This window comes from Volvox carteri (genome assembly GCF_000143455.1).
Source record: "Volvox carteri f. nagariensis unplaced genomic scaffold VOLCAscaffold_35, whole genome shotgun sequence".
Taxonomy (NCBI): domain Eukaryota; kingdom Viridiplantae; phylum Chlorophyta; class Chlorophyceae; order Chlamydomonadales; family Volvocaceae; genus Volvox; species Volvox carteri.
Window position 1 is genome coordinate 242653 of NW_003307578.1, and position 11379 is coordinate 254031.

Here is an 11379-nt window from a genome sequence, read left to right on the forward strand (position 1 = left end):
AGCAGTAGCAATGAATAGATTCGACGAATAGCAGTGACTAGAAACGATAGCAAGAATAGCAAGGAATAGAAACACAACGCGCACCGAAGTGTGATGCGCAACACAACCTGACCCGCGGGACGGTTTGCGCGGTCGGTCGCGTTCGCTGGGTCGTGTACCGTTTTTTTTTTATTTGGATGGAGGCCGCGCACCCCTCTCGCCATGTCTCACCTCCTTATGCTTCGTCCTGCTATATCATCATGCTGACTCTGTCACCGTGTGGGAGCCGCAGTCGCCAGCTCGATCCCGGCGCCCGCGCATTTTTGCCATTTTTTTCGTTCGGGAGCGTGCACCGCACCGTACCGCACCGCACCGCACCGCACCGCACCGTGATTTAATGCGCAAATCTACCGGAGCATGGCCGTGCGCCGCTTCGTCGTGCGCGCTAGCTCCGATGTCGAGTGGGAGCCGCGGTCGCTGGTTTGATCCCGGCGCCGGTTCGTCTTTTTGTCCTTTTTTATGTTGCGGCTCGCTGGCTTCGTCGCCCGGCGCCCGCTTTCTTCTATTTTTCGTTCGGGAACGCTGCCTTCATCGTCGCGTGGTTCGTTTTTCGCGTCGTCGTCGTTTATTGTTCTTTTCTTTTCATTCTGGACTGGACCGTGCACCGCACCGCGTCGTCCCGGACTGCACCGCTCCACACCTGGACCCGCGCAATGCGCCCCGGAGCATCGAAGCTCACCGCTTGTGGTGTGCGCTAGCTCCGACACTGATTGGGAACCGCGGTCGCCGGCTCGATCCCGGTGCATGAGTTGTTGTTGTTTTTTTTCGGGACCGCGCACCGCACCGCACCGCACCGCGATTTAACATGCAAATCGCAAAACATTGGCTGCATCGGCTCGCTAACCGATTTTCGCCAGACAACATCTCGGCACATCAACGGTAACGGTTGTTCATCACCATCAATGGCTATTCATCGCCATCCTCGTCTGCACATCCTACACGATACAAGGTCAGTCCACGTTGCAAAGCGGTGGTGGCGGTGGTGGCGGTGGTGGCGGTGGTGGTGGTGGCGGTGGCGGTGGTGGCGGTGGCGGCGGTGGTGGCGGTGGTGGCGGTGCAGTGCTATCCTACACTACGCTTTGTTATGCTATGCTATGCTGTAGGCGCTATGCTATGCCGTACACGCTATGCTATGGTGTGCCGTACACGCTCTGCTATGCCGTACGCGCTATGCTATGCCGTACGCGCTATGATATACCGTACACGCTAAGCCATACGCGCCGCAGGCACCGTACGCGCTGTGCCGTACACGCCATACGCCGTACATGCCGTACGCCGTACACCGTACGCGCTATGCCGTGCGCGCCATACGCCGTACGCCGTACGCGCTATGCCGTACGCGCCATACACCGTACGCCGTACGCGCTATGCCGTACACGTCTTCTACTTTGCGTGTGGATCTCTCCGCATTAAAACTTACAACATGACCGTGTGTAGCATGACCGCGCTGTACACGCCGTACATGCTACGCTATGCTACGCTTGATCGGTGGTGGCGGCGGTGGTGGCGGTGGCGGCGGTGGTGGCGGTGGTGGCGGTGCAGTGCTATCCTACGCTACACTATGCTATGCTGCACTACGCTTTGTTATGCTATGCTATGCTGTAGGCGCTATGCTATGCCGTACACGCTCTGCTATGGTGTGCCGTACACGCTCTGCTATGCCGTACGCGCTATGCTATGCCGTACGCGCTATGCTATACCGTACACGCTAAGCCATACGCGCCGCAGGCGCCGTACATGCCGTACGCCGTACACCGCTATGCCGTGCGCGCCATACACCGTACGCCGTACGCGCTATGCCATACGCGCCATACACCGTACGCCGTACGCGCTATGCCGTACACGTCTTCTACTTTGCGCGTGCATCTCTCCGCATTACAACTTACAACATGACCGTGTGTAGCATGACCGCGCTGTACACGCCGTACGTGCTACGCTATGCCGTACGTGCTACGCTATGCCGTACGAACTTTGCTATGCTGTGCTTTGCCGTATTCTGCCGTACGTGCTATGCTATGCCGTACAAACTATGCTATGCTGTGCTATGCCGTACGCGCTATGCTTTGCTATGCTGTACACGCTTACGACAGCACCATGCAACGCGGAATTTACCGGGGGACTACGGCCCCCTCGCGGGCGACACAGCCCGCGTCTAGTGTAGCCGTAGCGACTACGTAGTAGTCTAGCGGAGGCCTTAGGCCGATTCGCCATCCGTCTGTCTGTCTGTCCACCCGCGCAGGTTCGATCCCCGGTGCACTTTTTTTTGTTTTTGCTTCCTATGCTTCATATGCACATATGCATGTATGCGATATGCAATGTGCAGCTATATGCAGCCATATTTCCACTGTGCAGAAATAGCGCGCAGACTGCTGCTGAACTTTGCACACGCTACTCGGGTTCCATAGCCCAAACTTCAACACACACCAAACGCCTCAGCATGACATGCGCTACTCAGGTTCCACGCATGAAACCCGACACGTAAAGCTCAACCTCCGCCTCAGCGTGACACGTACAGCTCAACCTCCAAACTTCGACGCACACCAAACTTTTACACACAGCTCAGCACGCAAAGTTTAACACTCAAAGTCACACGCGATGTTTTTTGTTTTATGCTTCATATATGCATATATGCGATATGCGGTATGCAGCGATATGCGAGATGCAGCGATATTGGAATGCGCGATCTTTTGCGCGATATATGCGCAATGTTTTTGTTTTTTATGTTTTGTGCTCTTATGCGTATAGTTCGACGATGGACGTTGAGCGCACGGATGCACGCAATTCAACGCGCACCGAACCACGCAATTCAACGCGCAATTCACCGCGCGCCGAAGTGCGCAATTTAGCGCACACCGAAGCGTGCAATTCAACGCGTAATTCAACGCGCGATTCGACGTGCAATTCAACGCGCAATTCAACGCGTGCTTCAACATGCTTCCATGGATCGGAAGGAATGCCGTACACGCTTAAGGCAGCGCCGTGCAACACGCAATTCAGCGCGTAATTCAACGCGCGCCGAAGTACAGAGTTAAACGCACAATTCAACGAAATTCAAGACGCGCTTTAGCGCACAGTTCATCCGTATCGGTTTGCAACTTCCGCGTCGGAAGGAATGCCGTACGCACTTTGGACAACACCGTTTTTTGCCTGTAAGCTTTGACGATTATTGCAACTTTCACTTTTCGCTGGGCCGATATACTTTCGAGCTTTTTATTTTCTCCCTCGAGTTTCTGCTCCTTTCACGTTCTCACGACCTGTCTTTCTTAACACCTGAATTGTTACACGTTTTCACCTCGTCGGGTCAGCCTCTATGGCGGATCAGTCGCCTCCATCAAAGCGGCTTCGGCTTGGCTCGCTTGCAGACGGTTTCCGTCGTGGAAGAACGCACCCGTTTAGTGATTTGTGCACGGATCATGTATCTCAGCAGCAGCAGCAGCAGCAGCAGCATGCTGCAGCGCAGCAGACTGCCACACGAACTACTCCAACGGGCTCCGGAGAGGGCGGGCGCCAGCGAGCAGCAGCTGCTGTCGACACACGGCTGGAGGAGCAGCAGCAGGATGCTGACCCTTCTGCTGCAGAAGTACGGGAGAAATGGCGGCGGCAGAAAGCTGCACAGCGTGCGGCAGCCCCTCCTGACTTGCGGGTGTGGCAGCGGCAGCAGGATGCTGTACGGCACGCGGCTGCACGTGCTGACCCGGAGGTGAGGGCACGGGAGCGGCTGCGTGACACTGCACAGCATGCAGCTGCACGTGCTGACCTGGAGGTGAGGGCACAGCAGCAGTTGCGTGACGCTGCACAGCATGCAGCTGCACGTGCTGACCCGGAGGTGAGGGCACTCCAGCAGCAGCGGAATATGGCCCAGCATGCAGTAGCGCGGCAGGTGCAGCAGCAGAATCAGCAGGCCGCCCCTAGGGATACGCTGTTAGCTCGCATGCACCGTCTTCTGCGATTCGCGGACCTTCATCGTGGTGACGCCATTGATTTGCCAGAGTTTCTTTTGGCGCTTCCAGAGGGCCGCGTGCAGGACCTTCCTGGCGGTCAGTTACCGCCTGACAGGCAGGTACCGTACACCGTGCAGCTGCAGTGTGCATCGACCATGGCTGCTGCCTTGCGCCGGTGCATGCCCTCCCGTGTCTGTGCTGTGTGCTCTGAAGTGTGCTCGGAGGACCAATCGACGGTGCTGCACTGGATGGAGATTCCCAACGTTGACATTTTACGTGCAGACGTAATGTGTACGGACGCTGTGCAGCGCTGGGGGCATACTTTGGTGTGGCGGCGGATGGCGCGTACAGCTCAGGGAGACGCACCACCGCCACCTGACCCAGTCCTGCCTGCTCGGTATCGTGTTAGCCGGGCTGAGCGGGCTGGTGCTGTGGATGAGGACGGCGGCAGTGCTAGTGGAGCAGGCAGGCTGGTGGATGATGCAGCGGAAGCAGCATTGGAGGTGGATGGGGGTGCTCCGGGAACCAGCGGTTCAGAGTCGGCGACGGCTGAGCAGCAGCCGCCTGATCAGCTTCCATCGGATCAACAGCCGCGCCCCCCGCGGGTGCTGCCCAGAGCCTGTCTGGACGACCCCGCTAGTGTTGAGGTGCCCTATTGCATGCGTCTGGAGCCGGACCTACCCAACCGCACTATGCTGGTTGGCGATGGTGCTGCAGAGCAGATATTCGTATGCAACCTCTGCCACAAAGCCCTTAGCGGTGAGTCGGTTGCTTCGTGCTCGCAAGCCGGTTGCCTAGTGTCTATGAGCTATGACTTCTGCCTGCGTTCCCTTGCTCCCTTCATCTGCGGCGTGTACTTGTCTCTCCTACCTTTGCTGCCTACGTTCCTACTGCTTTCTTAGTCGTATCGACTCTGCTTGCCCATGTTTGCTCCTCTACTACAGCCCGACGAGTCCCTGAAGCTGCGCTGGCGCGTCTGGACCCTGGCGATGTGCCGCGCGTCAATCATCTGGGCGACCCTCTGCCGTCGCCCACTTTTTTGGAGGGGCAGCTTCTGGGCCGTGGCCGCATCATCCAGCAGTTGCTAATCATGTACCTGACAGACCGGCCGCCGGACGTCTTCCCGCGTGCTGTAAAGACCCACGGCATTGGGGTCATTAATCCTGACCCGAATATGCTGCGAGGCCAGCTGCCGGCGCGGGCCTCCGACCTGGCCGGCGCTATCACGGTTGTCTGTGTCGACCAGGTTCGCAGCCGGGCGGAGCTGCTGGAACGCGTGCGAAAGGCGCCAGGTCTACAGGTGCGAGGACAGGTCATCGTCGCCTGGGTCCGTTTCTTGCAGCGCAACGACGAGGAGGAGCTGGCTATCGACGAGGATGCTCTGCAGGAGTACGAGCGCATGGGCTGTGCTGCAGGCGTGCCGGACGAAATCTTGCATGCCGCCCTTGCACCGACGGACCCGGAGGTGGCGAACGTCCTCCGCACCACCTTCCTGCACGACCGCACGGGTGCGGCAGGTGTGCGGCAGTTCCAGGACGTGGTGGAAGCGGCTGTTCATGATGGCAATCTTGCCGATGCAGCTGCGGCACCTGACGTGGATACTGCAGGACCCGTGCAACCTACGCTGGCGGATCCAACCCCGGATGCAGGTGTGTTATTTTGTTACTGTTTTTCATGCGAGCTGTTGTGTGCCCTCTGTTTTCGTGTTGCCCTCCTACTGCGCTTTCTGCACCGGACAGCCGCTACCGCCGCTGCCCCGTGCATCAAGAGGGCGCTCCTCTTGTGCTAACGGATCTTGATGCACAGCCTGACCCGCTGTATAGGCTGGACTCTCGCAGCACCCTTGCCTGTCCCGCTAATTATGTATTCTACTGCTCCTCTGTGTGTGTTCTTGAGTGCAGGACAGGACCCTGGGCCGGGGCCATTCACCGCCATTCTACGAGGACCTGCCGACCAGCCAGTTGAAGGTGCACCAGGTGCGTGCATTCTCTCACTTGGCTGACCATAGGGCTACACGTGACTTCGCTCGTTTGTGGTGTGTTTGGGGCGTCTTGACTTCGCTTCTGTCCAGCATATGTACACACTGTGTGCTGCATTTACCGCCGTTGATGCGCCATGCTAACACATTGCATGGCCTGCCAGATCGTGCATCCTAACCCAGCTCTTGCGCATCTGTTGTCTGCTTATGCAGTCGATCCGGCAGCTGCCACTCTGGACGAGCTGGAGCTGATCCTGCCACAGCCGTCGAATGTTGGCGATGATGGCAGTGAAATCGACCGCTTCCCAGGCCGAGTGGAGGACCTTCTGACTGGCCGTGCACGGCTTGTGTTTGCGGCTGGTGGCCGTGACAGCCACGTGCTGGATGACCGTCATCCCGCCATCCTCACCCTCTGCTTCCCCCAGTCCTTCCCGTACGGCTTTTCTGGTCAGCGCCCACACTGGCAAGAGCATCAACGACAGCCAGGCGCAGCTGACGTGCAACACTCTTACCCGAGTGCAGGATTTCCTGCTAGCTGGAAGGACGGCGGATCCGGGTGCCAGTGGGCCCACTGCATTTGGCAACATGTGTGCCACCGTGCATCGCATGACCGCTTCCATTACGGCTGGTATGGCGCTTGTCACCATGAAGCTGGACGGTCATTCCACCTTTGAGGCAATGTTCGAGTGCGCATACCTGCAGGTAGACGCGTTCACAGCGCTATCTGCGGGCGCCGAGCAATCTCCTGAGGCGGCGACCACAGCGGCGGTATTGGTGGAGGCTGAGGAACAGGAGGGCTACACAGTGACCAACGCCGTGCAGAGCTACATGCTGCGGGGGGAAGAACTCAGCGGCCTGGATTGCAGCGTGTACAACATCTCCTCCAACTATGAGGTCCGACGTGTGCCGCCAGCTCAGCACCCGCACCGAGAACGATTGGGCCTGCAGATCCCGGCAGTTCGACGCCGTAAGCGCACTACCCCAGCCACACCCATAACCGCCCCTGTGCCTGCCCCTGTGCCTCTGCTGACTGCAGCCCCGGCCCCTCCTCCTGAGCCACCTCCTACAGCTGCAGCGACGCTCGACCAGCCAACGTCGCAGACAGCCACGGAGCTGCCCCGCCTGGTGGCCTTCCACGGCACGCATCCGCTCTACAGAACACATGTCCATGTCCGCCTGCCGCGGCCGCGCTACGTACAGCTTGGAGGTTCTCTTCCCCGCCGGCCCCGCCCTGGCACCTCTCCTGCGGGCATGGCGCAGTACTACGCGTTTGTCTTGGGTACTTTCAAGGCTCACCGGGGTCAGCCCATCCCCACCGGGCTGACTGTAAAAGAAGCCTACGACACCTGGTGGGCAGAGCTGAGCACTACCGAGGCAGGTCGCTCGTACCAGGCGTATGTATCGGTGCTGTTGGACAACATCGAAGAGGACCACGCTGGGAAATCCCGCCATCAGGCGGAGTACAACCAGCGGCGCCGCCAGCAGCGTGCGGCAGCGGCAGCAGCCGCGCTGCCTGAAGGTGACAGCACGAGCACTTCGGATGGAGATGCCAATGACGGCATCCGCGGGCATCTCAGGCCTGATCCTGAAACACAGCCGCCCGCCGAGGACCAGCTGGAGCACTTCGTGTACATCCCAGGTCAGGAGTATCCGACGGCTGGCACCGACCTCGCCACCGTCGCTCTTACGGACCTGTTTGACTGCACCAACGCTGCTGGCGCATATGCCTATGATGCAGCACGGCGCTGCCGAGCCCCGGTCCTAGTGGACGGCCATGGTGCACGCAGCGATCGTTTCAGCCGTCGGATCACGCCAGCGGACCTGCCCCTCCTGACTGAAGCGACCAAGCGTCTGAAGCGGTATCTCGTTGCAGCAGCAGCCAGCACTGTTGAGGCAGATGGGGGCGCCCACACGGGACTGACGGCCACACCTGAGATGGACACCCCTCGTGTCGAGCTGCACCGCCCCACCAGCGGACCCCTGGTCGCCATCGTGCGCATGCCTGGCACTCCTGAGCGGACTGAACAGGCTCGCATGCCCATCTATGTGCACCTCCCCCAGCCGCCCAGCATCGACGACACCATCGAGCTGTTCACGCTTGCCCCCCACCAGGCCGTGCCCTTCATGCTCATGGCTCGGTACTTCGATCATCGCGATGAGCCCAACCCTGGCGATCCGCCGCAGATGCTTGTGGAGGGCAAGCCCGGTACCGGAAAGAGCCAGTTCATACAAGCACTCCTGTGGTACACCTTCCAGCATGGCTGCCCGCACTGGGCGGCCACCTGCGCCTACTCATGGGCTGCTGCAACTGCCTTCAACACACCGGTACATCGCAGCCTCTCTACCCACGCCATGTTCGCCCTATCTGCTGGCAGCAACCGAGCGGACAGCGTCAGGAAAGGCAGCACAGCCAGCCTACAGGTGCATCGTAATGTCGGCGATGGTGCACTCATCATTGACGAGATTGGCATGAACAGCCTGGACCACCTGGGTGCGTGCAACCAGTCCTGCACTCGTCACCTGTTACCGCCACCGCATCTCGCCGGCGATCACCCCGCCGCCACCATCTTCAGCGGCCGTCCCAGCGCCAACACGGGCGACGAGTTCCAGCACCCGAAGCCAGGTGGTCCGCCCCTCTACCGGTACGCCGCTGCTGTGGAATGCAACCCTCAGTTCTCGCCCTCTGTCCCAACCGCGCAACCTCTGCACGGAGAGGAGGACAACGAGGGTGATCCTAATGAGGCCGCCGCTGGATCTCAAGGCGGTCAGCAGCAACCTGAAGCAGCAGCACGCCGGCCCCGGGCCGTCCCGCAGACTCAGAGCTGCATACTTGAGGGCTTCCGGGTTTACCGATCCCTGGCTAAGATGGTCTTCTTGCTGGAGAAGCAGCAGCGCCAGGACAACAGCCCCTCTGGTCGTCGCCTGACAGAGTACGCCTCTATGTTCGGCGGTGAGCCAGCCACCGAGCAGCGCATAGGCGAGATGGTCGACGACCTCAACAGCCGCGCCATCGTTGACTTGGCCGACCTGGCACACCTCGAGCCGCGCGTCGTGCTGCAGAGGAACGAACCACGCCACACACTCAACACCCGGCTCATCATGCTGGAGGCACAGCGCAAGAATCAGCGCCTTGTGGTGTGGAATGCGGACCACGTCCCTGTCCAGAAGCGCGGTGCTGCTGTGGAGCCGGCCCTGACACACGTGGAGAAAGCAGTTGTGATGCGGATAAAGGATCACGAGTTTGGCCACACCACCGCCGACACGTGGTACTACCATGGCGCCCGATACATCCTCCTTGATACGACAGCTGCCGATGCCGGGGCGAGCCACAACAACGAGGTGGAAGCCTGCGGCCTGCTTGAGGATGGCCGCGAGCCAGCCGATGACGGCCGTGGCCCCTACCGCCGGCTCAAGTACCTTCCAGCGGCCGTCATTGTGCGGCCTATAAGCGGCCACATCCCCGGCACCGTGCTGCAGGGCCTTGGAGACTACGCCAGCAGGGGTGGTGCCTTCATCCTGTCACCCCGGGCGTCTTGCATTGCCGAGGTGGAGATGCCTGCCGCTGGGTATGGCACCATCACAAAGCAGATCCGGCGCCTCAACGTGCCGCTCGGCGACCGCCAGGCGGTCACCGATTACTTCGTGCAAGGCCGCAGCTTCAAAGACGAGTGCTGGCTGGTGGATCTCGCTGTCCCACCCAACGGCATCAAGCACGCCACCCTGTATGTGCTGCTGACCCGCTTCAAGACGCTGGACCACGTCCGTCTGCTCCGGCCGCTCTACACTACACCGCATGAGCGCAAGAGGATAATCAAGCAGTTCCTCAGCGCGACTAACCTTGAGCCGGACCTGGCCGCCAACCTGCGCCTGCTGAAGCAGGCAGCGCGCGAGACGGAGCAGCGCTATACAGCCGAGTTCCAGCATGCGCGACAGCTGGAAGCGCGCTGGACCGGCCCGGTCCAGGCCTAGTTGAGTTGAGTTGAGTTGAGTTGAGTTGAAACCGCGACCCGCCACTGTACGGCGTTAAATGACAGCGTCCGGAGTAAGGGGGACACTCCGGACGACACGCTCGCTCCCTACGGGCAGGAATGGGGAGCCGCCCACCAATGTGTGGAGCCCCCTGCGGGTTCGACTCCCGCGTGAGCGCTTCACAGGATAGATCCGCGTGCTAGACTCCGCAATCTCTTGTGTGTAAGTGTGAAGCTAAAGCGCGCTGTTCGCGCAAGTGGGCCATAGCTCCGCAGCAAGTAGCAAGCGGCCCTTACAAGCACGACACATATACTGGTCCGCGCAATGCAGGAATCAGCCATCAGCCAGCAGCCACCAGGAGCTACGGCCCACTCGCGCGAACAGCGCGCTCTAGTCCGTTCGGAATTTCTGGAAAGTTGCCGTTTTTATCCGTGTCGTTCGCGGTTTCGGAGCCGCGCCTTTTAGGCTAGCTCCGCCGCCGCGTGGGAGCCGCGGTCGCCGGTTCGCGCCCCGTCGTCGTCGCGTTTTTTCGTTTTTTCGTTCGGGAGCGCGCACCGCACCGCACCGGATTGCACCGCACCGCACCACACCTGTGGGCGCGCAATGCGCCCCCGAGCATCAGCGTGCACCGCTCCGTGCACTAGCTCCAATGCCGAGTGGGTGCCGCGGTCGCCGGTTCGATCCGGGCATCGGCGCGTTGTTATCCTTTTTTACGTTACGGATCGCTAGCTTCGTCGCCCGGCGCCCGCTTTCTTCTATTTTTCGTTCGGGAGTGCTGCCTTCGTCGTCGCGTGGTTCGTTTTTCGCGTCGTCATCGTTTATTGTTCTTTTCTTTTCGTTCTGGACTGTGCACTGCACCGCGTCGTCCCGGACTGCACCGCTCCACGCCTGGGCCCGCGCAATGCGCCCCCGAACATCGCCGTGCACCGCTTCGGTGTCCACGCCGCGCCGCACCGCACCGCGTTGCACCGCACCGCGCCGCACTGCGCGGGCAGTGCATCGCACCGCACCACACCTGGACCTGCGCAATGCGCCCCAAAGCATCAGGGCGTACCGCTTGTGGTCTAGTCCAACGTCGAATGGTAACCGTGGTCGCAGGCTCGATCCCGGCGCATGTCGCGATTTTGTTTTTTTCATTTGGGACCGTGCACCGCGCCGCACCGCACTGCACCGCACCGCACCGCACCACGATTGAACGCGCAAATCGATAAACATTGGCCGCACCGCACTGCGCAATTTGACATGCGCCGACTCGCGCGACACGGCTCAGCGCGCAAGGTTGAACGCTCAAGTTTGCACGTTTAACTGAGCGTGTTTGACTTTCCTTTGTGCGCACCTCAAACTTTGCATGTCGACTTCTGACTGCGTGTTCAACTTTGTGCACCGTGTGCAAATTTACGTGCTATGCTTTGTGATCTTAGCCATTTAACGTGCAACCCACCACACCATGCA

General features: G+C 60.1%; 2 protein-coding genes across 2 annotated transcripts in view; one reads left to right on the top strand and one right to left on the bottom strand.

The window, feature by feature from the left end:
- Nucleotides 1–309, bottom strand: part of VOLCADRAFT_94000 (uncharacterized protein) — a gene marked incomplete at both ends in the record, with an annotated part of 2620 nt that extends 2311 nt beyond the window's left edge. The window contains one exon of the mRNA XM_002953282.1: nucleotides 256–309. Within this exon, the coding sequence (XP_002953328.1) occupies nucleotides 256–309 (54 nt within the window). The remainder of the gene's footprint in view (nucleotides 1–255) is intronic.
- A 1202-nt stretch (nucleotides 310–1511) lies between these two features.
- Nucleotides 1512–9927, top strand: VOLCADRAFT_94001 (uncharacterized protein; the record flags this gene model as incomplete). The annotated part of the gene is made up of 11 exons (XM_002953203.1): nucleotides 1512–1575; nucleotides 2279–2290; nucleotides 3618–3802; nucleotides 3866–4739; nucleotides 4925–5280; nucleotides 5323–5386; nucleotides 5498–5629; nucleotides 5882–5956; nucleotides 6172–6307; nucleotides 6411–6925; nucleotides 6995–9927. 11 exons carry the CDS (start codon nucleotides 1512–1514, stop codon nucleotides 9925–9927), a joined length of 5346 nt encoding a protein of 1781 aa, XP_002953249.1.
- Between the last annotated feature and the right edge of the window lie 1452 nt (nucleotides 9928–11379).